At 41.2% G+C, this 26220-nt stretch overlaps 2 protein-coding genes across 2 annotated transcripts in view; both read left to right on the top strand.

Moving 5' to 3' along the window:
* INPP5B (inositol polyphosphate-5-phosphatase, 75kDa) overlaps positions 1-11160 on the top strand; it is an 81879-nt gene extending 70719 nt beyond the window's left edge. Inside the window, 8 exon segments of the mRNA XM_006886592.1 lie at positions 642-752; positions 2131-2293; positions 3508-3743; positions 5703-5816; positions 9178-9262; positions 9579-9706; positions 10687-10798; positions 11045-11160. Of these exon segments, the coding sequence (XP_006886654.1) occupies positions 642-752; positions 2131-2293; positions 3508-3743; positions 5703-5816; positions 9178-9262; positions 9579-9706; positions 10687-10798; positions 11045-11160 (1065 nt within the window).
* Positions 11161-14752: 3592 nt separating this feature from the next.
* Positions 14753-26220, top strand: part of MTF1 (metal-regulatory transcription factor 1) — a 50294-nt gene continuing 38826 nt past the window's right edge. Inside the window, exon 1 of the mRNA XM_006886470.1 lies at positions 14753-15160. Within this exon, the coding sequence (XP_006886532.1) occupies positions 14753-15160 (408 nt within the window). The remainder of the gene's footprint in view (positions 15161-26220) is intronic.

Below are 26220 nucleotides of genomic sequence, written 5' to 3'. Positions count from 1 at the left end.
TAAGCTGTAATGTGTGTTCTGTTGACCATTTGTTTCCACAACTTTGCTATTATATGGAGTTATACTGAGTACTTTTCATGTGTGACTGTATATTTCTACAATTTATGTGTTTTTTGGAGAAAGTCTAATGAACGTTGCTGTTAAATTTTATTGTTGGAAAAAAGGGGGGAGGAAGTTGATCATAATATCCAGAAGAAATCTCTACAGAATCATCTTGGTTAATAGAACATGTTTTTTAAAAACCTTGCATACACTGCCTTAAATCAAATCTCTAGAATAGTTTCTTTCTGAAGGCTTGTTAGCAGCAGCAAACAAAATAGAAGTAGGCACTTCGCTTTTCTGCTCTAGACCCGGGGGAGGCCTGGCAGAACTGCCAATCTAGCTTTCACTCTCTTCCTTCTGTTAATCAGGAAGCAGTTGACCTTACCTCAAGCTTTGCCCAAGGGGAGCCCTACTAATTATCTTGTTAATTGAGGTCTTTCTTAATTAATGGGATCTTCTTAGCTTTCAGTTTCTGAATATTACTGTGTTGCTACCAACTGCTATTTCCCACTGCTGTGGATTTCTGCTGGGGCGGTGGGGGGTGGGGAGACAATGGCAGAAGCTGAGCAAGGTATTCAGCCGCTGATGTTTCCCTTCAGGTGAAGGTCGTGAATGAAGAGCTTTACCGGAAGACTCTGGAGGAGATTGTTCGCTCCCTTGATAAGATGGAAAATGCCAACATTCCTTCTGTGTCCCTCTCCAGGCGAGAGGTAGGAAGGACATGTTAAGAATATTGGCACCAATAGAATAGATTCTTCTATTCGTAGCACTTAACCTCACTAGGGCTAAGAAGAGGTGCCTATCAGAGTATTAGAATCTAGTGTTTCTGATAGGCTGATTCTAGATAGAGTACAGTGATGCTAATTGAGAAAAGATGGGTTGTTGGTTTAGATTATGTTTATCTCCTGATCTTCTAAGTCATCAGTCCTGAGCCTTTTGTAGGTCATGTATTTCGCCCACATGGACCACTCATGAGTTAAATGACGCATTATTTACTGAATGATGTTGTTTATTATGTGCTGTCATATCCATTCCAACTCGTGATGCTTAGGACAGAGTAGAAGTACCCTGCAGGGTTTCAAAGGCTATAAATACTTACGAAGTGACTGTCACATCATTCCCCTGGGGGGTGGCTGGTGAGTTTGAACCATTAAAATTTCCGTTGGCAGTCATGTGCTTTAACCACTGAGCTCCTTAAATAATGGCATGCTTTTGTTGTGTGCCACCAAGTTGAAACCGACTCATAGCTGACCCCCTAGTGGGTTTTCAGAGTCAGTAATTGCATGGGAGGAGACTGCCCATCCTTCTCCTGTGGAGCAGCTGGTGGTTTTGAACCACTTGCTTTCAGGATGCAGCTCAGATTCTTAGCACTAGGCCTCCAGAGCTCCCCTAAATAATGATAAGTTGTTTTGTGTACCCTCAAGTCTGAACCAATGCATAGCTGGCCCTCTAGAGGGTTTTCAAAGGCAGTTAATCACATGGCATCTTCCAAAATGTTGTTTGATTTTAGAATTACTAGTATGTGTCATTGCAGTGGTTTTGTCTTCCTAGGGATGCTTTGCTTTCTCTGAGAGGAAATTAGGTCTGAATTTTTGGGGTACACATGAGTTGTTAAGAGGGAAGAAGGATGGTAATGACAGTGGGGAGCATCTAATTAGAGCTAAAGTTCCATGGCATAGGTGTTAGGAGTTGACAATGCCAAGGTGGTTTTTTTAACACCTTTTTAGTTCTTTGCAAGTATGAGCTTTATCATTCACACTTAAGGGCAGAATTTATAAAAAAGAGTGTTTTAGAAATGAGTTTTCAGTGTATATTTGAACTTTGATTCCAGGAACTATATTTGCCAAAGATATTTGGTGATTTTGTTTGGTTGGGATATTTTTTTTTAAGTTTTTGGGGTTCAACATAAACAACAAGGTTTTTGGTGCTATTATTATATACTCTAAGGTAAATTACTTAACAAAGCAGAAACATTGTTTCAAAGAAATAGTTCTTTTTTTTCCCCAAGGTAAGAGTAGCCCAGGTGGGGTGGCCAGGTGGGTTGTGAGGACAGAGCACTGGTTCTGACTGCTCCTGGGTTTGCTCCAGTTCTGTTTTCAGGACGTTAAGTACATGCAGCTGCAAGTAGAAACCTTCACAATTCATAACGGACAAGTCCCCTGTCAGTTTGAATTCATCAATAAACCTCAGGAGGACTCCTACTGTAAGCAGTGGTTGAATGCCAATCCCAGCAGAGGGTTCCTCCTGCCAGGTAAAGCTTCCATCCCCCGGTTCCTAGTTAAGATCTGGGAGTGATCTACCCTGTCTTTGCTTGTTCTCCTCAACTAAGCTTTTTGCTTCTCAGTGTTTTAGTCTCCAAGTAAAAATGTTTTTAAAGATTCGTGAATAAACCAAGGGGCCCTGGAGGCACAGTGGGAAAGCACTCAGCTGCTGACCGGTAAGGTTGGCACTTTGAACTCAAAAGCAGCTCTGTTGATCTGCTCCCAGATGGACCTACAGGCTTGGAAACCCTGTGGGGCAGTTCGCTCTGTTCTATAGGGTCTGTGTGTCAAGTATGACTTACTTGCACTCAACAATAACAATAGAGGAGCCCATCACAAATAAGATGCAGAATAATGAGGAGCCTTAGTTCAGTTTCTGAAGCATTCTCATCAGTGGTAGAAATTTTGTTTCATAATTTCATGGAAAAAGAAAACACAGGATTTGCTGTGAAGTAGATACTGCTAACAGAACGATTTCTTCTACCTGTCTCACTATATAATCAGCTCCAAGTTAATCTGCTTCTATGAAGAATTATAACAAACCATTGCCACAGAATCAATTCTGACTTGGAGCAGCTCTGAAGGGTAGAGTAGAACTGCTCCATACAGTTGCCAAGACTGTAGGTCATTGCCAAAGCCAACTGCCACGTCTTTCTCTTGTGGAGCAGCTGATGGGGTTGAACTGCTAACCCTCTGACCAGCAGGCAGGTGCTTCTTTTGAGGAGCTTGACTGTAAGTGTTAATTCAGAAGTTCTGCTCTCTGTGGCGGATACCAGCTGAGCCTGCCCCTGACTTCTCCTTTTCACTCTGCTTTGTACTGTGTCGTGGTGGGTTTTAGCATGTTTCATAATAATTATATTTTCTGTTGAATCAAGTGTTTTTATCTTAACTTGTTTCGGAGAAAGCTCTTGGATTTATAACTCTTACTGTGTTAATGTTTCTCAGTTGACCCGTGCTCCTTCATGCTTAAATTGCATTGTGTAGCACGTGCCTGTCGGGACGTTTTGCTCTGTTTTCGTGTGCACGCTTGCACGGGATAAACTCCCTGCTCCTGTGTCTCTTGGATACTGAGTACAAAGATATTTGTTGGCTGGCCGATACTTTTTCTTTCTCTCTCCTCACCCTTTTTTTCTTACCCGTGTCCCTTTGTTACCTTTCTGTCCTGTGTTCCCAAGTCAGTGCTATTTTTTACATTTTTCTCCAGATTCTCACATTGAGATTGAGTTGGAGCTATATGTAAATAAGACCACGGCTACAAAACTCAACTCGGGTGAAGACAAAATTGAGGACATTCTGGTTTTGCACTTGGAGAGGGGAAAGGATTACTTTTTGTCTGTGTCTGGGAACTACCTGCCCAGCTGTTTCGGGTCTCCCATTCATACATTGTGCCACATGAAGGAGCCGATCTTGGACCTATCGCTTGAAACTATTAGAGAGCTGGTGAGTTCTATGCCGCAGGGAAATGCCTACAGCTATGTAGCGGTCAAGCTCTTTCTGACCTGAGAGTTCTTCACCCTCCCTAGAGCTTAGCATGTTAGTTTTATAATGCTATGTAACAAACCATCTCAAAATGTTGGCTTAAAACAACAGCTTACTATTTCTCATGGTTCTGTGGTTCTCCTGTGTGGTTCATCTGCAAGTCCTGTTAAGTTAGGTTCCTTGTATAATGAGAAGCAAGCAGCAGCTGTGATTGTCAGATAAATGAATAATTTCTGCAGTAAGAACCAACACAAAACTGGTTTCTGGGAGGTAGAAGTTAAAGATATCCCAAATGTTCAATTTTTCCAAACTGCTATATCATTTCATCATCTCTAACATCAGCTCCTTTCTCTGCCCTCGGTAGTTTCCTGCCTGTATTTGGGCTCAGTAATTCACTGTAGTATCTAGCAGAACTCACAGATTATACTTTAACAGTTAACTGGTTTATTAGATAAGCAACAGAGGATAATTTCGGATTAGAATCAACTTGTACGTAACAAGAACAACCCAGTGCACAGCTCCTCAACCTAAGGAGCTGCTTCTTTCCTTTTGCGCTGTGCTCTACTGGGACCCTCAGCCACGAGGCCCTGCTAGTGCCTCGCTGCTGAGGAGAGTCTGCTGTGGCTGGGCCCTGCTGGAGGCCCTCTTGGGCAGGGGTTACAGCTCTTAGCTCTGTGGGTCGGCAGGTCTCACCACAGCCTCTGCATGCTGGTCTTCAAGTTCCTGCCATCTCACAGAGCTATCACTCTTGCTGTCTCTGCAGCAACATTTCTCAGGGCTTTCCTTAAAACAGTTTTCTTTCTTTCAGTCCTGAGTCTAGGAACTCCCAGTTTAGGGGCCTTGACTCTAAAGGATGTGCTGCACTTCCGGCTCTGTTTCTTGATGGTCAGGAGGTCCCTTCTCTGCTTTAGTATTGGCTGTCTTTTAAGCCCAGCAGGTTGGCAAAACTCCGATCCCTCTTATTTGGGTGGCAGATACCTTATTTGCTTTGTCCCACCACCCACCGGGGTGCCGTGCATTTTATTTGCATTATTAGCAAGCTGTTCAAAGCCCTCAGTAGGTCACAAGCACCTTATTTGCGTAGTTTCTCCCAGTCATTTAATGAGAGGGCCATATTAAGTAATTCACTGCACTTCTACCAGAGGGGTTAGGATGGACCCCCTCATGTGTCTTCGTGTTGACTCTTCCCAGGGCCTCTCACTGTATATGGTCTCTCATCATTCAGTGAGCTGAACAGCAAAATGTTCACTTCTATTACATTAGAGAGACTAGACCATGGGTAGTAAGAGGGTGGATTCCCTAGTCCATGCTGTTATTTGTAATATTTTTGTTTAATCAATTGCTATTTTAGTTTCCTAAACAAATCCTGCTGACATGTAAAAAGTTGTGAATTTAGTTTGGAGCAGATTTATGCTAACATGTGTGCTCTTATTTTTTTTTTTTTTAAATTGAATTCTTGGCCTCTATCCACTCCATTGTATAGAGGAAAATAGAGGCCCAGTCAAGGAGTGACTGTCCCAAGTCACATGATGAGTTTGTGGACCTGGACCTAGATGAGGTTTTTGGACTCCTAAGCCTGGTGTGTTCCTTCCTGACTCAGACCACACCATCTTTCTGGTTCATGTAGTAAAGTGTTACAGGCATGGTTATTTTTCCTCCCAAGAAGATGGTGCCTATTTCACCTGTTTCATTGAAACTGATTGCCTTACCATCTTTCCCAAGTCTCGAAAGTCATCTTTCGCCCCTTGACTGCACCACCTGAGTTCATTCTTGCCTGTGGACCGTTTGGTCAATGGTACTAAAATGCTTCCCCTTTTCAGTGGGTTTCCTGCCCCCATGTCATGTGTTCTTCTGATGTCAGCCTGGCAGACAGATGATCTATTGGGAGGTCTTCTTGTCATGACTTTTATTTCTTCTCAGACCCTGATGCCACTACAGACTGAAGATGATGGGACTCAGTTGGAGAAACCCATGCAAATCCCTAAAGAGCTCTGGATAATGGTTGATTACCTGTATCGAAACGCTGTCCAGCAGGTAGGTGGCAGTTAAGGTTTGAGCCAAGTTGTCTTGAGAAAGAGCATCAGCCCCATGAACTTTACCCCATGAAACCTACAGAGAGAGCTATTTATCCTTTAGAAAGTCAGTGTGTGAAAGATGAGTTTATGTCTCACTCCATTATGCGGGCTGCTATTTTATGTTGTTGTTGTTATGTGCTGTCAAGTCTCCTACGACTCATAGCGACCCTGTGTACAACAGCCCTAAACCCTGCTCTATCCTGTGTCAATCTTATTGTCTCTGATACACCTACCTACATTTCCCCAGTCACTGAATCAGTCTATCTTATTGAGGGTCTTCCTCCCTTGCTCTGTTGCTCTGTCCCTCCACCCTCTCAAGCATGACGTCCCTCTCCAAGGACTGATTCCACCTTGCAACATGTCCAAAGTATGTCAGACAAAGCTTCACAATCCTCGTCTCCAAAGAGCAGCCTGGCTTTACCCTCCCCAGGGTGAACTTGTTTGTCCAGGGTATATTTAGTACTCTTCAGCACCACAGCTCAAAGGCATCAATTCTCCTTCTATCATCCCTAGTCATTGTCCAGCTTTCTGTTGCATAGCAAGTAATTGCAAAGACTATGACCTGTATCAGGCACACTTTAGTCTCCAGACTGGCATCATTGTTCTTCAGTACTTTGGAGAGGTCTCTGACAGCACAGCTCTGCTGTTATATGTAGCACTTGATTACTCCCATTCCAGCCTCTGGAAGCAGTCTTACACAGGAAGGTCTTGCCTGGCCTCGCAGGTCTTGTCAGCTAGAAAGCTGTCTGGCAGTCTCTCTGAGTACTTGCTTGCTCTCCTTGGCAGAAATTTTGGGGATGAGACGGACAAGCCAAGCAGAGGCAAAGGGCCAAATGGAAAACCCTGGCCATGGGTTGTTGTTGTCATGTACCATTGAGTCAGAACTGACTCATAGCAGACCCTCCAGTGGGTTTCAGAGGCTGTAAAGGACACTAGAGCTCCCTGGCCCATGAGTCAGGCCTGATTTTTAGTCACTTGAGTAAAGTTCATGAGATCAGACTGGTCACTGACCTGGGCTTATGTGAATCAGAGATGATGAGAATGGCACAGGACAGGACAGGGTTCAGATCCGTTAATAGGATTGCTATGAGTCGTATTCACTTGTTGGGACCTAACAACAAGGGAGCTTAGTGGGTAAGGAGTTGTACTGCCAATGACAGGATGTTCAAATCCACCAGCTGCTCTGTGGGAGAAAGGTGGGCAGTCTTCTCCTGTGCCATTAACATCCTCTGATGGAGGTCAGTTCTGAGTTATTTCCAACACTATAGAAATGAATTTGAGTTTTTTTTCATACAAACTATAATCCCATACATAGTTCTGCTATTTTAGAGCAACATACTTCTATTTTAATGGTTTTAAATATGTGTGTAACAAAGCATTTGCCATTCCAACTTTTTATGTATCTGTGTGGAGTTTATATACAACAAAAAATTAATGTATATGTAACAAAACGTCTGCTATTGTAATTTTCATGTATGCCAAATATGTGTTGTTGAGTACCATCAAGTCAGAACTGACCCATACCTGGCCCTCTAGTGGGTTTTCAGAGGCAGTTAAATACACGGGAGGAGATTGCCCATCCTTCTCCTGTGGAACAGCTGGTGGATTTGAATCCCATGCCTTCAGGATTGCAGTGTAGTTTCTTACTACTAGGCCACCAGAGCTCCAAAACATTTGGTAATTCAACATTTTCTACATATACATTTAGTGTTGTTGGTAAGTGTACATCATGTTCTTCAGTAATTATCTTAACAAGGACTTAATGTCTTCTAAACCATGAATCTCCTCTTTCTCCACTGTGCCTGCCTTAGTAACCACTCATAAACTTTGGTTTCTATACGTTTGCCTATTCTAGATATTTCATATAAATGGACTCATATAGTGTTTATCTTTTTGTGACTTACTTTACCCAGCATCATGTTTTTTTCTTCAAGGTTCATTAAACAACATGCATTTTTAGGATATTATGTTTTAGTTTTTGCTCCCCTTAACTGGCTATTAAAATGTATCAGGCCCTATTCCAAGTCTTCAAGGATTGCTTCATTTTCCACAATAGCTTTCTTTTTTTTTTTCCCCTGCCCCCAATAGTTTTCAAGTGAGAGCCCTCAGATAGAAGGGATCCCAAAATTGATAAAGGGTCAAGGGTGAAATTTGAATTCAGGGAGTCTGGCTATCCATGCCCACATTCTTATCACTATGTTATTCTGTCTTCTCTGTAGAACTCTTTGTTTTAGGTTTTTTTGGGGGGTGTGAGGGGAGGAACTCTATTTCACCTTATTAAAAAGAGCCAGAAGTTAACAATGGTTTGTTGGGGTTTTTTTGTTTGTTTGTTTTTGGTTTTTTTATGATAGTGGTCTTGTTTTTGTATTTTTTTAATTTTAAATTGATTTTCCTGAAAGTTTACAGAGACTTTGGATTTCCATTCATTCATTGTTGCTCTTTTCTCCCTGCCCCCCAATTCACTTTTCTTTTTGAAAAGTAAAAGAAAAAATTATTTTTCATTGTTATTCAATCCCTTACCCCAGAAGGTAACAATTTAAACCAAAGAACTCTTTGTAAATATAACTTTTTTCCAGTGCTCTCCCCCTCCAATTTTTATTTTATTTTGGTTTGCTTACAAATGTATATACATTGTGTTTCTCACTGTCCTTCACACATTAAATGTAACTTTGAGCAATTGGGGTATAACACTATTAACAAGTTACTTGTTTTGAGTCATTTTGTGGAACAAATGAGTATCAAGTATCTTTTTGTTGTTATGTACCATGGAGTTGGAACTGACCCATAGCTTACTCTCCAGTAGGTTTTGTGAGGAGTAGATTGCCCATCTTTGTCCCATGTAGCAGTTGGTGGATTCGAACCATGTCCCTTTGAGTTGGCAGAGTAGTTCCTTCCCACTAGACCACCAAAGCTCCCTAAAGTATCTTGAGACTAATAGAAATAGATTTATTGCCATTATCTTATTTCTACAGAGTACTGAGGTAACTTTTTTGTTTCCTCCATCTTATAAAGGGTGTATTTTTTTGTTTTTTCTGGTTAATTCCTCTAAGGCACTACAAGAAGTCTAGCTCTGCTTTGAATTTTTTCCATGCATAGTTTCACTATGGATGTGTTGTCATCCTAAGGACCTGTTATAGAGGAGCTCTGGTGACATGGTGTATGGTGGTTTCACCTTTCCCTGAATGGCTTGTGATCACCTGGGAAGACCTCAAGATGCATGAGCCACATCAGCCTCAATTAGATTGTCTCCTTCACTGTTCCAGGGGCCTTTCTGATTTTCTAAGAAAAGAATTGTTGTGTGTCTTTCCCCCCTTTTGTAGGAAGATCTGTTTCAGCAGCCTGGCCTAAGGTCAGAATTCGAACATATCAGGGACTGTTTGGATACTGGAATGATTGATAACCTCTGTATCCTTCAGATGTTCAGCATTCACCTCTGTCTGTGCATGTTTATTTTGGAATGACAGAAGTGAGAGAAAGGAGAGTATTTTGAGGTTCCAATGCTAATGTTATATCCTTAGCCATTATATTTTTCTTATCGGAACATTTGCATAGAGAAGACATTAAGCAATCAGTATAGTAGGACATCAAGAGGGCCTGGTTCGTCTGGCAAATAGCTTGATCCCTTCAAGAAGTCAGACTGGTATCCTCACTCTTTCCTGAGAGACTGATTGGGCGGGCTGCACTTTTGGCATGTGTTTGTTCCTTAACTCTGGGTAAAAAGCTGCAAACAATCATTCAGTAGCTGAGGCCTTGCTGCTGTTCCTTGAGAGCCTGCCAGAGCCTGTCATCTGTTACAGCGCCTATCATAACTGCCTGGAGTGTTCTGGCAGCTATTCGGCAAGTAAACAGGTAAGGGGAAGCCTTGAGCATCTGTGGACAAATGTTGACAACCCAGCACTGAAGGGGCGTGAGAGAACAAAGTGGGTCCCTCAAATGCAGTATCTTGAAAACCTAGCTTTATGTCTTCACTTCTCAAACCTGTTCTTCTCCTCTTGTCGTTTTTTCCTTAGTGCTATCACTATTCATTTCAGTGACTCAGCCCTGAAACCCGAGTCATTCATGTCTCCTCCCTGTTGCTCACCTCCCACAGCTATGTCCTATTGATCTCTCCTTCATCCTCAATCCACTTACCTGGGTTCAAGGCCCTGCATCCTGGCTTTCCCTTCGCTGGTTTGTTTTGCTTTCAGAGTGTGTTTCCTAATTCTCTCTTTTATCATGTTCATATTGCTCAAAACCCATCACTGGCTCTTTAGCATAAATTAATGCTTAATGAAATATTTAAGACTTTCTGTGGTTCGGTGTTAGTGGGTCACAATAGAATAATCTAGAAAATGTGTTAATGCAAGTTCCACTCAGAATCCCTAAATGTAGCCCAGGAATTGATTTGTATAAACTCTGCAACTTCTTCTGTTACGCACATAGAAATTCTAACCTGATCAGTCCTTCAAGGCTTACTGCCTATTAAGTAAGTTGTACTGTTGTCAAAATTGACTTCTTATAATGTGCTCTCCTGGCTTATCTGTTTTCCTTATCTAACCTCCTTGCCTGCTTTCTCTTGTTCTAAATACTTTATTCTTCTGTAAGTTCATTTTTGTCCACATTTAAGACCCAGCCAAAACACTTTGTTCCTTGAAGTCATCTGAGAGCATGTAGTTACAAGTTTGATCTCTGAATTTACGCTGTGCTTGACCCGTGACTCCCTTTTGGCACTTTCTGTGCACAGTCTTACTCGTGTACTTGGATCATGTACTTAGTTCCCGAAATATAGTAGACACTTGGAGAAATAGTTGATTGAACAAAAAGACAAACCTCAGTTCTTCCTTTTTCAGGTCATTTCCACTCTTCCTACATTCCACAAAAATGTCTTCAACTACTTGATGGCGTTTTTGCAAGAACTGCTGAAAAATTCATCAAAGAATCATTTGGATGAGAATATTCTAGGTAAGCAGCCAAGTATTTGTGAAAAGCATCTCTGCCAACTGAGAAATTCATTATGGGCAGTGTGATTGAGGACAGTCCCAAGTCCATTGCAGCAGAACTAAAATCTCAAGCCCTGAATAAAGTTTAACGTTCCACTAGTTTTTCTAAAAACAGAAAATATTTGCTTTTGGTTATTCTTCCCCCTACTCTTAGGAAAACAAGTTGTATCTTCTGCTGAATCATTTATTTTCTGTGTTTTCCATGCAGCCAGCATATTTGGCAGCTTGCTGCTTCGAAATCCAGCTGGTCAAAAAAAGCTTGAAATCACAGAGAAGAAGAAGGCTCAAGAATTTATTCATCAGTTCCTCTGTAACTCATCATGAGCCTCCGGACTTCCTCTGCTGCTTTGTTGGAAGACTCGCCTCTTTCAGCTCACGAAATACCTTAAGTGGCTGTGAGGGCCCTTGGAAGCAAGAATGACAGCTGCCTGTTTCCTAAGCCCAGAGTCCCACTATTAGCATACTCAGTGCTGTTATGAGTTGTGAAGACATAGGGTGAAATCTCTCACAACAAAACTGACACTCAATCCTCAACTTTAGTTCTTTAACACAGGTATCTCTTTACTTTTTCAATTGAAAAAAAGAACTACTTATGCTCTGCCTGTCCCCAGGGCTTAGACATTGTCTCCCCCAAGGCCTAGGCAGAGTTCTCTGTGATCAGATACCCTTTAAATAAACTGTAGAATGCTCAAAGGAGAGTGAGCTGAACAGTAAGAATGCAGATAGACTCTGCTGGCCATGCAGACCACAGCCATCTAAGCTTCCCGTGCTTAGTCTGATGACGTGTGTATGCCTATACGGACCCTATCCCCCTCCCTACTCAGATGTTGTGGCTCAGTGACTGAGGCTGGCCACTGAGGACAGTACAGTGTGTTAAAAATGAATACACAGAAGAAATTGGTGTGCTGATGAACCAAGGGTGATTTTTCTGGGACACCAGATCCTCCAAACTGTATATACTGTATACCTTTTCTCATATGTATAATATATTTTGATGATAAATGTATTTTTAACAGTGTTTGCTGTGTTTGTTTCTCTCTCTTAAAGGATGTTGGCTGTTGACAAGCAGGGGTTTTATAGTACACATATTGGGGAGGTTGGTCAGGGACCAGAGGGGTAGGTGTCTGCCTTAGCAGTCTGGTAGGTAGCAGGCACTGTTCACATTGTAATCTCACGATTGTTTCACTCTGAGAGGCAGCTTATAGGAAAAACAGGCAGTGGCTGTTGGGAGCATTGATTTTCCTGGTATTTGGGTTTTACTGAAAGGATATGAGTATACAAGAAAGACTTTTGACACTAGAACGCTGCTGCTTGGTAACGTAAAATGAGCCAGGACAAAAAATGTGAACGGTTAAAGAAAGGAAATGGCCAGTAGATGGAGTTGACTGAGAATGAGTCCTTTTGAAGCTGACAGCCTTCTGCGGGGGAAATGTTGGGGCAGAAATCTTGTGCATTAGTACCAAAGAAAAGACCCTTCAGAAAGTGGGTGAGAGAGGAGAAAGAAGCGCAGTGTCCTCTCAGGGTTGGCTTGGCATACTCCTAGCACTTTCTCTAGGTCCAAGTCTTGCTGTGTTAATTTTCCCATCAAGTCCCCATCCTCGACTATATTAACTTTAATAAGTGATGCTGGGGCCATTGAGAGTGAAATCCGAGACTACTTCTAAACTTGCTCTTTGCAGATCAGAGCTGGGATTCTGATGGCTAAGATGCCGCCAAGGCGAAAGCGACCAGGCTGGGGCGAACCTGGCTAGGGCACCTTCCGATTAGGGCTTAGGGGAGCTTCCCTGTTTCCTGCCTCTGGTGTTGGAGAACAGCGCATAGCATCCCGACCAGTCACACGGTGCCGGCAGCGCTGCACCGGCCGACTCAAGCTCACAGCTCAGACGCTGTTCCCTTGGTGCCCCGCCTTCTCCGCCCTCATCGCTCGTCAATTGGAGGCTCGAGATCAGCCCCCAGGCCGTCTAAGCCAACCAGGAGCGCGCACGAGAGACCGGGTGGTTTTTCTCCTCCTTCCTCCGGAAAGCGGAAGCGGAAGTGACGTTAGGGGAAAGGTGGGGGCAATCATGGTGCCGCTGGGGAGGGGAGAAGCTGCTACTGCCGCCGTTGCCGGGAGCCGCGGAGGTAAAAGAAGAAATTAGACTCGGTCTGGGCTTAGGGCTTCCCTGGGGGTGCGAGACTTAGGCTATCTTCTGAAGCATTTCCCAGTTGAGACCCCAATCCGGACACCATAGGGACCCCACCCCTCCTCCGTTTCCATGGGAATGGGTATCCAGCCCCCCTCTTCTGTTTCCATGGAGACCCAGACCCTGTCCCTCATCGCTCAGCTTGGAGCCCCCTATTCTGTCTTGGGTTTTTCTGTGTATCCCAGGTCTGGGGGGGTCTCCCGGACAGGTTTGTTTGCTGAGGCTCTTCTCAGGGGTGCTTCGTTCTCACTCGTTTGTCACCCTCAAATCTCCTGCTCTTGTTTGTTTCGGACAGTTGGTGTCCGCGTTGCCGCTGGTGGTGCCAGGACAGCCCAGTAGGGCCCTGGGTGTTCTTATCGCTCCTCTCAGATGCACCGAAATATGCATCTACCGGGTTGCGTAAGCCACAGCCAGGGGTCGGGCCGGTTCCTCCCGGATCCTTCCTTGGGCTATCCCCTGGTAACAATCTCTCTGTCTTACTACAATAAAAGCTCACTTCCTAACCTAGAACATGGGAGAAAGATAAAGTGCCAAGCTACAAAGAAAATGAAAAGTGTTATTTTAAATTCTCTGTTCTGCCTGTCACCCATTTGTAGCACCTTTGTGTGTGCGGGGTGACAGAAGAATCAGAGTTCCTGAACAGGAAAGCTTCAAGTTTGATATTTTGCCAGTTGAATATTTATGTGGGTCTTTCATTCATTCATCCAGCACTCCCTGAACTTTTGGTGTTGGTGTACTCTAATAGGGTCTATGAGACAAAAATAAGTAAGACCCATCGTTCCCTCACTGCAGAGTCATTAAACAAGCATAGTTTCTCGGTGGCACCAGAGTGTTTCAGAAGAAAAGGCAAAGGATCCTCATTAGATGTGCCCCATTAGGGAGCACCTTCAACCACCCAGAAGCTGAAACGTTTGTTCTAAGGAGAGAAGAAAAAAACTATTCCTCTACTATTTGTCAGAGAAGGTGCTTTGCAGACATTATCCCTTGACAATTTTGAGAACAGGAATTACTAGTCCTACTTTATGCATAAAAAGAAAATGAAGCACAAAAAAAATTCACCAAGTAGTAAAGGACAAAGCCAGGATTTGTAGCATGTGTGTGTGTGTGTGTGTGTGTGTTTGTTTGTGTGTGAGTGTGGCTCCAAAGCCTTGTTCCTTCTACTATAGACCTTCTACTATCGGCCTTGGGGTCTGACTTGAAGCATATTTGAGTGGAGCCTAGTGGGTAAGGTGTTGGACTGCCAATCCAAAGGGAGGCTGCTCCAGCTGGACAGTCTCTTCCCTTGCAATTTACAGCCTCTAAAAAGCCGCTGCAAAGTCACCTATGAGTCACTTGTGACTTGAGGGCAATGAGTGAGTTAATTCTTACTTTAAGGTTTAGATACAGAAGTTGCAAATGTTTGGTTGCTCCTTTAGGCATTTTGACTAATCTTCACATTATTTGATAGGAAGACACATTCAGACAGCCTTATGAGCTGAGTTGCAACGTACTTTGTAATTTTTTTAAGGGCATTGCTTTTCTTTAAAATGACTTTATTTCAGTGTTTTAAAAAAATCCTCATGGAAGATGATTTTGAATTTGCTTTTTCTCACTCTTTAAATGAGAAGGGAGATGAGTCCTGTTGCTGCCGAGGCCCCTGGGTCCTGTGGTATAGTTCTAACTCTGACCTTACTCTATTGCAGACGGATCATTACCTTTCCATTTTTCACAATTGGGCTGAACACTATTGAACCATGGGGGAACACAGTCCAGACGATAATATCATCTACTTTGAGGCAGAGGAAGATGAGTTGACTCCCGAAGACAAAATGCTCAGGTTTGTGGATAAAAACGGACTGGTGCCTTCCTCATCTGGAACTGTTTATGATAGGACAACTGTTCTTATTGAGCAGGACCCTGGCACTTTGGAAGATGAAGATGATGACGGACAGTGTGGAGAACATTTGCCTTTTCTAGTAGGAAGTGAAGAGGGCTTTCACCTAATAGATCATGAAGCAATGTCCCAGGGTTATGTGCAACACATTATCTCACCAGATCAAATTCATGTAACAATAAACCCTGGTTCCACTCCCATGCCAAGAAACATTGAAGGTGCAACTCTCACTCTGCAGTCTGAATGTCCAGAAACAAAACGCAAAGAAGTAAGTAAAGATTTGGGGTAAGGGTCCAATTTGACACTGATGAACATTGGATGCTTCAGCTAGGAAGTACAAGACAGTCACTACGTAAGCATTATGCTTTGTTTTGATTGCTTTTTTTCTTTCTGAAACGTTTGCATTGTAGGGCCTTATTAAAATGTTAGAAGACTATAATTCCCCAAATCATAGATAGAATAGAGATTACGCTGAGAGGCAGTTCTGTGGTTCTGATACTGCCATAACTAGGTTAATTTTATCTGGTAGTGAAATAACTAGATTTGACTCATCTTTGGGTTGTATATAACTAAATGGTTTGTTTTGGAGATGAATATCTGATGGCATATGCTTTATTATATTACATTGTGTTTATGAAGAATAACAGGCTTGCTTTCACAAGAATTTCAGCAAGAAATAGTAAATGAGAGTGTTGTTGTTAAGTGCCATTGAATCAAGTATTGAGATCTGAACTGTGTCCGTTCTTATGCCACCCTTATCATCCTTGACACTTTTGAGTCCATTGTCACAGACACTGTATCAATCAATTCAATTAAACATCTTCCTCTCTTTCACTAACCCTCCACCTTTGCCATGTATGATATCCCTTTCCAAGGAATAGCCTCTTCTAACATGTCCAAACTATGTGGCACATAGCTTCACTATCTTTGCCTCCATGGAATCCGTTGGTTGCACTTTATCCGAGAACTATCTGTTCTCTTGGTAGTCCTTCTGAAGTCGTTCTTCAGTACTCTTCTCCAACACCACAACTCAAAAGTATCAGTTCTTTTGTCATCTTTATTCACTGTCCAGATCTTAAATGTATAGCAGGCGATTGGAAAGACTGAGCATAGATTCGAGCACACCTTAGTCTTTCAACTGACATCTTTGCTCTTCAAAACTTTGAAGAGTTCCCTGACAGCTATATGCCTCCTGATTTCCTGACTGCTGGTACCAAGGTTGTTAACTGTGGATTCAAGCAAGTTGACAGTTTAAGTGTTCTCTCCATCTGTTGGGGACACATACAGTAAAATTGGAAATGAGAATAGTTTATCTAAAATAAGATTTCCCGCTCATGTTTGACAAATGCAAGTTTATACATGTCAGAATGTTTTGAAAACTTTAAAGCATTGTACAGATTGTACTGGTGGTGGTGGTGATTAGTGGTGATTAGTGATTTAGTGGAATAAAAGATACAATTTATAGGTTTCTAAGAACTGGTTACAGATTGTTGTTGTTGTTATGTGCCATCCAGTCGTTTGTGACTCATAGCGACCCTATGTACAACAGCCCTAAACTGTGCTCTATCCTGTGCCAATCTCATTGCCTCTGACACACCCATCCCGATTACTCCAGTCACTGAATCAGTCCACCTCATAGAGGGTCTTCCCCTCCTGCGCTGTCCCTCTTCTCTACCTAGCATGATGTCCCTCTCTAAAGACCTGTCTCTCCTTACAACATGTCCAAAGTATGTCAGATGAAGCCCCAGAATCCTTGCCTCCAAGGAGTAGCCTGGTTTAACCCTCTCTAGGATGAATCTGTTTGTTTTCTTGGCAGTCCATGGTGCATTCAATACTCTTCTCCAGCACCACAGCTCAAAGGCGTCAATTCTCCTTCTGTCCTCCCTAGTCATTGTCCAACTCTCTGATGCATAACAAGTGATTGCAAAAACCATGGCCTGTATCAGGCACACCTTAGTCTCCAGAGAGACACCGCTGCTCTTGAGTACTTTAGAGAGGTCCCTAACAGCAGACTTTCCCATCGCAATACGGTTTTTTTTTTATTTCCTGGCTACTGGTGCCAAGAATGTTGACCCTGGAGCCGAGCAAACTGGAGCTTGTGAACAATCTCAGTCTCTTCGCCATCCATCCTGATGCTACGATTGGTCCAGTGTTACAGATTAGTTAGAAAAAAATGGGATATTTGCAATTCAAGGGAATAAGTATGTAACAATTATTTTATTAGGTGTTACCAAATTGAAATAGGGCAAACTATTCAACAAAATATGTCTTTTATGGTAAGTAAAGTCTTGTTATCTAAGAATTTTATTATTCATGACATAAGGACTTTCCTTTGCTTGCCTAGTTATCTAGAGCTAAAAGGAACTTGAGAGAGACCTTCTTACCCTACCTAGGACCTTATGCAGGAATCTACAGCATCTCTGACATGAACTCGTGTGGTCTCTACTTGAACCCTTCTGGAATGACAGGAGCACAGTGTTTCACAGTTTAGCCCAACACATTTTTGGCCAGCTCTTATTGTTAGAAAGCTTTTACTTGCATAGAGCCAAAATCTGTCTTCCTGCAACTACCACCCACTGGTTCTTGTTCTGCCTTCTTGAATAACAGTGAGTTAACTTGACAGGACAACCTCTCAGATATTTAGTGATAGTTTTTGTGGACTTCTTTCCATCTTTTCTTCTATAGGCCAAACACTTCTATTTATTTAAGTAACCCTTTTATAACCTTTCTTTTTGTCTCTCATTAGCCTGATAACCGTCAATTGTACAGATTACAGTTTTCCATATCAAATCAGACCCACAGCCATTGAGTTGATTTCAACTCCAGAGGTTCTAAGGCCATAAATTCCTAAGGGAGGAGACTGTCTTTCTGAAAAGGAGTGGCTAGTGGAATCTAAAGAGACTTTTGGGTTCTTTCCAAAGTCCTGTTAAAATCTAGAATGGAACAAAATCTCACAAGTGAAATTTATCCAGCACTGAATATAATTGGAGTCCTTACCTCTTCCTTGTGACTCTATAAAATTTTAAAATAATTTCTATTTCATTAGTAACAGTATCACACTGTCATTTGCACTAGGAAGCCTCTAGGTTAGTAGTTATCAAGTAGATTAACTTGGGGTCAGGAGACAGCAGTGTTCAGAAACTTGATTGTCACACTAGTGAATAGAGGACAGAAAAGGTTAAATATTTTACAGTTCACAGACCAGCTCCCTTACACCAAAGAATTATCTGGTCAAAAATGTCAATAGTGCTATGATTAAGAAACTCTGCTCTTCATTATTCTTGTGAGCTGCTGTCAAGACAGATCTCCCTTTCATTTTAAGTAATATTATGGGAAAGTCTGCATTAAACCCTAAGAATACATCTGTACTAAGTTTTACCTTGTTGACTTCAGCCCAGTATTTGAGTATACCAGTTTATTTCAATTCAGCAAGCATTTATAAAGTGAGATGTGTTGCAAAGTGTGAATGTCACAAAGATGACTATGATATTCTGTGGTATAAAAGTAGAAATAAACTTGTTTCATTAATACTAGGCATACTGTAAATATTAGGGAGAGGTTCAGGTACTGCCTTGGAAGGAAATAGAAGTTCACCTTTAGTTTTTAATGAAAAAGAGTTTTTAATGAAAAAGATAGTAGTGTGTTGCCGAGTTGGAACCAACCACAGAGTTGACCTAGTATTGGGTTTTCGGAGGAAGTGAATCATATGTGAGGAGATTGCTTATCCTTCTGCAGAGTAGCTGGTAGATTTGAACCATGTACCTTTGGAATTACAGTGCAGCCACCATAGCTCCCTAGATAGGCTTTAAGAATATGTCATTTAGATTAAAAAGCAATGAAATAAGTTTCCAAGTGATGGGAACAACATGAACAAAGATGTGGAAGTGGGAAAGCACATGTCATTTTCAGGGAGTTACCTGTTAGAACAGGGGTGAGCATATATTTTTCTATAAAGGATTGAATCAGAAGTATTATAGGCCTTCCAGGTCATATTGTCTTTTTCAAAACTACTTACCTCTATACTGCAGCACAAAACCGGCCATAGACAGTACATACAAAAGTGAGTTCCATAAAACTTTGTTTACAAAATAAGTTTATTGTTGTTAAGTGCTGTCCAGACTACAACTCATAGCAACTCTATGAGTAATGGATCTGTTCCCTGCCCTGTCTTGTGACATCCTCATCATCTCTGATATAACTGAGTCCATTGATAAACTCACTCTCTATCTCGTTGAGAGTCTTCTGCACCTTTGCTGACCCTCCACCTTTTCAAGCATGATATCCTTTTCCAAGAACTGGCCCCTTCTGGCAACATGCCCAAAATATGTGAGACAAAACTTCACAGTTCTTGCCTCCAAGTAGCACCCTGGCTTCTCTCTCTTTCAAGACATATTTGTTTGTTCTCTTGGTAGTCCATGGGATATATAATATTCTTCTCCAACATCACAACTTAAAAGCATCAGTTTTTCTTCGGTCACAGTTACTCATTGTCCAAATTTCAGATGCATAATAAGTAATTGAAAAGACTATGACTTGAATTGGGTGCACCGTAGTCTTTAAACTGACATCAAGACTCCTTAACCCCTTAGAGAGATCCTTGACAACAGATTTGCCTACTGTAATATGTCTTTTGATTTCTTGATTGCTAGTGCCAAGTGTGGTGTTGATTGTGAATCCAAGCAAGATGAAATTATTAACCGCTTCAACCTTCTCTCCATCTCTCATGGTGTTGTCTATTGACGCAATGGTGAGGATTTTTGTCTTTGTAAAATTCAGTTGTGATCCATCCCATCTTTGATCTTCTTCAGCAAGTGTTTTAAGTTCTCTTTGCTTTGGGCTAGCTAGTAAGGTTGTATCATATGCATAATGCAGGTTGTTAATGAGTCCTCCTCCTACCCTGATGCCACATTCTTCTTGATAAAATGCAGCCATTTGAATGATTTGCTTGTCATACAGACTAAATTGGTATGGAGGAAGGATGTAGCCTTGCCACCTTTCTTGATTTTAAACCATAAAGTGTTCCCTTGCCCTATTTGGACAGCAGGTTCTTGGTCTAGGTACGGGTTTTACTTGAGCCCAGGCAGTTAGGTGCATTTGGCTTTTTTGATTGTAGTTTGCTGATTACTAGATTAGACAGTATAGTAGTAGGTAGATAGGGATGGAGAGATAGTGGAGGTAATGACATACAAAGTAGGGATAGTATAGGTGTAGACTATATTCTGAAAATAGTAGAAAACCATTGTAGATTGGTTTTGTGTTGTGGTTTTTTTTTCCCCTTTAGTCAGATTATGCAATGAGGGCTTGTGTATCAACTTTAGTTGCATTAATATTAATAGTTTCTGATAACCCACTACCATCAAACCAGCCCCATTGAAGGTTTTAGAGCCAGAAGTAATGAGCTTAAAGTAACATTTTAGAAAGAATGTTCTGGGAGCAGTGGCATTTTGGAGAAAGTGGGAAAATGGAGATGGATTGCCCATTTAGGGGACAGTTTAGACTTGGGATTTCTTTAAAGTCCAGTGAGGAATAATGGTCTTGTCCCTGAAAAGAATCGAGAGCTTTTGCAGAAATGTGTGAAAGAGCAGATATATTACTGGATTTTAAAGAAGGCGTCATTCAGAAATTTTAAATCGTGTTAATTGGAAAGATTTGTCCCATTTTTTCCAGGTGCACTGAATCTCTCCTGTGTCTTAATATATAGGCACCACACAGATGATTGATAGGGTTCTTTCTCTGCCTTGAGGGCCTTCAAGTTTAGGTGGCACATTAAATACAGTGCACGGTATGTTAGTACTTTAAGTAGAGGAAAATTCACAATTTTATGGGTATGCTGAGGAGAAAGTAGCCTCTGCTGCCCTTGGGAATGGTGATTCCATTAATCGAAATCAAGAAGACATAAAGAGAAAGCTTGGTGGGAAAATTAATGAGTTTAGTTTGGATTATATTGGCTTTATAGTCCTTGGAGAAAAGTAAAGTGAGCAAATCGCAAACCTCTTTGTAAAAATGGATCTGAAGTCAAAGAAATGGCTTGTGATTAGAATTGTGGATCCACAGAGTCAGTAGTTCAAACTGTGGGCAGTTTATTCAAGGGAGAAGTAAGAATTGGTTTGAGAATTGAAAGCTTGGGAAGAGAAAGAGGAACCAGAGATCACAGTAGTTAAAACGGTGAATGTAATGCAGTGTTGTTGAATCAGGGAAGAGAGTTTTATGAAGTGTGCCAATTCCTGTCCAACCCTGCAGAGAGGTTGAGGAGTGAGGAAGAAATTCTGTGAGTTGTGCAGTTGTTCACATCACGAGATCACTTGTCAGTAGGAACACTGAGGGCTGAAGCTTGATTGCAAATGATGGAGAAGTGAGTGGTAGTGAGGAAATAGGCAGGAAATGGCAACTTTCTTTTTTTTGAGAGTTTGGTAGTTGGAAGAAGAATGTTGTGTTCAAGGAGATTGGATAATATTTTTTAAGCCTAGAAAATCTGAACATAGTTTAGAGCCTAAACTTTAGGCCATGCTCAGCTCAGTTATTGATTACTACTTGAAAAATCTTTCATAAGTAAATATTTAGAAAATATTTGGTTAAACCAAGTGCAAGGCTTAGTAATAGTAGTAGGCTTTCTTGGAGCCTTTGATGTACTAATGTCTAAGAAGAAACGAAATGCCAAATTCTCAAATGTCTTAAACTTGGGGAACAGTTTTTTTAGATCTCCTTTTTGGAAAATGCTGATCTAAGCAGAAGAGGGAGTAGTAGGGAAGTAGTGATTGTGCTGTCACTGTCCCACCTTGATGAATTCAAAACTCTGGTTTGTCAGTATTCAGGTCTTGTTGATAATCATGTTGAATAGGATAGAGCGATGAATACATGAGCTTCTTATTCAGGTATGTCTGCCATGGATTTAGCTCACTGTACTTCCCCGTTCTGTGAGATCTGCTTATTCTGTAATCTATGAAGTCAGTTGTTGGGTTGGTTAGTGATGAAGGAGAAGCCTAATGGATGTAGTCTTTGCTTAATGACTAGATAAACATTCAGGAGATTTGCCTTCATACAGCATCGTGTTACATTAGGTTTTTTGGGTTTGGGTTTATTTTTTTAAAAATCTTTTTAACAGTGGGGTTTTGGTTGGGTTTTTTGTTTGTTTTTTGTTTTTTTTTTGAAAGTAACTCTTTATTGATAAACATTTGTACCAGAATTAGAAATATCAGTAGAAAAATAAAATTTAAATCATTTTGTTTTTGGTTTTTTTGTGACATGTAAATCTATTCAGTTGGCCTAGGAAGTCAGTGTTCATATCTGTTTGGTAACATGCTTCATCATTGCTGATCTTTTTTTAAAAAAAAGTTGGTTTATTCTCCTTTGCCATACCCACGGGGTAATGCTTGGGAAATCAAGTCATTTGATAACTAGTCTTCTTGGCTTCCTAAGCAGCTTATTTTCTGAGTCAAATATTAGCCTGATTTTCCTGTTTACCCCTGATTGTTCCATTGTTTCCTGTAGTATGTAGTTGGTTTACCTGTTTCATTGTTAATTTCCCCCTCCTTCATGTTTGTCTAATACAAAAGACTGCCTTTTCCCACCTTAGAGTCACTGGTCCTTCCAACTCTAATTTTGCATAACTTATTTTCATGTTTGATTTGATAGCTTTGGAAAATTCCCAATCAAAATAATGGCTTTCTATTCAAGATCAGCTTTCTAAGGGATTGATTGCTCTTACAAGACCTTTTGTATCCCAAATATTTAGGCAGTTGTTTTTCCTTCAGTTGGTCCGTGCAGTCCATGATATCCATACTTTTTTGTGCTTATGGTTGACCTAAGAGCCTGCTGAAGTTAAATTACCTATCTATTCATCTCTGCCTGAATCACATTGGGCATAATAGACCTGCTGTGGCTAACTGACCTTTACATTTTTCTACTGCATTTAGGTAGCCAGTAAGTTTGAGGAATCCCAGAAATTGTCATACCATATATGTTCATGATGCATGTTTTAGTGCATTGACTGGGAAAGAGTATCTTTCTCCCAAGAAGTGTGATTACTTTGATACTTTATCAACTAGGTTGCTAAGTAGCTTCTCAACACACCAGGACTGAACAGTGGCTTCTCCAAGAAATTATTTTATCTTCTCTGCCGCACCCCCACCCCCCGGGGGGTGGGGGTGGGGGCTTTGAATGACTTTTTCCTGGTTCAGTCATGGGTAATGAAATGGCACTGGAACAGACCTAGTATTGTAAAATTTGAGTGTACCAGAAAGATAATAGGAACAGGAAACATAAGTCAATACCCTGCTAGAAATGTAATCTCTTCTTTTAGAAAACAAAGGCAGCATGCACATTTCACAGCAAACAAATATTTTTTTTTTTTTTAATGTTGTGTACCTTCGAATTAGATCTGACTGGCACAGCAAGAGATTGCCCCTCCTTCTCCAACAGAGTGTCTGGATTAATCATGTGCCACTCAGAATTGCAGCACAGTTTCTTTCCACCAGAGCTCCCCTGCAACCAAATATTTTTTTAATAAATTTTAATGAAAGTTTACAGAGACTTAGGGTTTCCATTCATTCATTCTTGCACTTTTCTCCCTGCCACTCCCCCCCATTCACTCTTCCCCTTGAAAAGTAAAAGAAAAACTCTTTCATTGTTATGCAATCCCAAAGTCCCCTCATCTGTTCAGCCTTCATTCTGGACTCATGTCATGACAGTAATACCCAATCATATATCATATCCCTTTTATAAACAGTTCTCTTCCTCATTTGTTTCAATGCAGTATACATCATTCATCGCCTCCTTCTCTGTCTTTCCTCAACCCCGTGTCAGTCCCATTTTATAGCAGTGGCCCTATGCAATATTTGTCCTTTTGTGACAGATATTTCACTCAGCATAATATCCTCCAGGGTCACCCATTTTGTATAATAATTCATGAGTTCCTTGTTTTTCAATACTGCATAGTATTGTGTGAATATACCAGAGCTTCTCTATTCATTCGTTTGTTGATGGGCACTTGTGTTGTTTCCAGCTCTTTGCTATTGTGAACAAAGCCGTGATAAACATGGGTGTGCATATATCTGCTTGGGTGGTGGTTATGATTTCTTTAGGGTAAATTCCCGGTAGTGAAATTGCTGGGTCAGGCAGCTTTCCATAGTGGTTGCACCATTTTTACACTTCCACCAACAGTGAATAATAAGGGTTCCAGTTTCTCCACAACCTCGCCAGCATTTGTTGTTTGCTGTTCTGTTAAATTTTGCTATTCTTACTGGGGTGAGATGATATCTCATAGTTGTTTTGATTTGCATCTCTCTTAGAGCTGGGATTTTGAACATTTCTTCATGTGCTTGTTGACCGTCTGAATGTTGTCTTTGATGAAGTATCTGTTCATATCCTGTGCCCATTTTTCAATTGGGTTATTTACCTTTATCTTGGGGTGGCAACCAAATATCTTTAACAGCACTGTTGGACGCAGCATTGCCTGGCTCAAAGATGGCAACTGCTTTAAATATGTGTTGCTCTCCACAGCCCTGGCAATAGTCCAGTCTTCCACATTAAGCTTCCTGAATGGACTCACTACGCCTCTTCAGAACCTCCCATTCCAGGTCCTTAACTCATAATTGTTCCTTTTCTGATATTTTTCTTATATACCCACATTTTACAGATTCAAGTCTGTTCGGATTTTGCTGCATCAGGCATGACTGAACCGGTTCAGAACCGGTTCAGTCCGGTTAAAAGCTGTGATTCCCCCCACCCCCCAGGGTGACACATTTTAAGTATAAAAGTAATGGGAAATTTTTCATTTTGGTATTTTAGAAGCCTTTTTGCTGTGTATCCTTTACTTCTGGAGATTTAGTTCAGTAATCATTCTAAATCCCTCAAACAATGGAGTGATCTATTTAGACAAACTTGGATGTTGCTGGGTCTCCCAGAGGGGAGCCACCCACTTAATCTTTACATACTGTGATTATACTTATGCAGGTTCCCTTCTGAACGCCCACAGGACTGCCATTAAGAACTAGGGCAGATGGAGACTATTTCTGCTTGAAATTGTACTGTTAAGGATCCATTCATTCTTTTCCTCAGTTTTGCTTTTTGAGTATCTAATTTTGTCAAATATCAGAAGTACAAAGAAGTAGTTCTTTCCCTTAGAAGCTTGGATTCTAGTAGAGAGGCTGCTAACCCAGAAAAGGAAGTATTTTCTGTTTACCATCATATGAAGCCATTTTGCATGCTGTCTAATGTTTGACTGTATGTATGTGGCCTCTCCTTAGCCATCAGCATTTCCATTGTCATGAGGTCTATTGCCTTGGGAAAGGATTAGAGATTACTTTATGTGCATACTGATTTTCAAACTGCAGGAAAAATATAGAGTGTAAATGTTTATTGTGGCTGTTAGGTGCCATTGAGTCAGCTCCAACTCATAGCAACTCAGTGTACAATAATAGAACTTTTCCCTGCACCATCCTAACAGTCTCAATCTCTGCTGTGCTTGAGATTGCTAAATATTTTGCTATTGTGGGATACTGGAGAAGGAACCCGACTTTTAATGATTGTTTTTCTCATATATTTAAATCAAGTTTATTTTTAAATTGCTTCTTTTGTGAAATGCCAATGAATAATTTAGACCTACGTAACTTCTTGGCTGTTTGTGTGCCTAGTATGTGGCCATATCTGTTTCCTCTTTTTTGAAACTGAAGTAAGGATGTCCTGTTGTGTTTTGTGAAGATTAAATGAGATTTACTCATATATAAATATGTGCTATTAGTCTTCATATAACATTTAGCAGAGTTTTTGACTCTGCAGTCGTTGAATAAATGTGCATTTACATCCCTTCCTCTTTAGGCCCACCTGGTTTTTGAAGAAAGTATGGAGCTAAAAACATTGTTAATGGCCTCTGACTTCCTCTAACCTCAGAAGAGAGGAGAGAGAATCACCAGTCTGCCCGAGGCTAGTTCCTCTGAGCTGGAGGTCAGACCTACCTCTTCTCTTTTTTTTGTAAGTTCTGACTCTAGACTTCCCTCCCACAACACTTATGCCCTGCTGAGCTTGATAATTTGTTGCTATGGCCAGGCAGAATTCAAAGAGCACTCACAAGAGCAGCAATTCTGGTTAGGAATGATTCAGAATATAGTTTTGTGATCAGACAGTTTTTCTCCATAAGCCTATGCCTTTTCACCCTAGTGCCTTAGTCCTGGGCTCTGCCCTGCTCCAAAACTCTTTAGCTCCACTATTAGTACCCAGATTCAGCCTTCTATCTGTAGGTTGGTATGCCCATCATGGAGCAGGAAACCTACCATGCTAACTTGTAGTGATTTCCTGTTTCTGTTGCACCATTTTCCGCTGTTGTTTCTTGTC

Source organism: Elephantulus edwardii, unplaced genomic scaffold (genome assembly GCF_000299155.1).
Source record: "Elephantulus edwardii isolate Elephantulus edwardi_28Jun2011 unplaced genomic scaffold, EleEdw1.0 scaffold00049, whole genome shotgun sequence".
NCBI classification, from domain to species: domain Eukaryota; kingdom Metazoa; phylum Chordata; class Mammalia; order Macroscelidea; family Macroscelididae; genus Elephantulus; species Elephantulus edwardii.
This window is presented reverse-complemented; position numbering and strand designations above follow the sequence as displayed.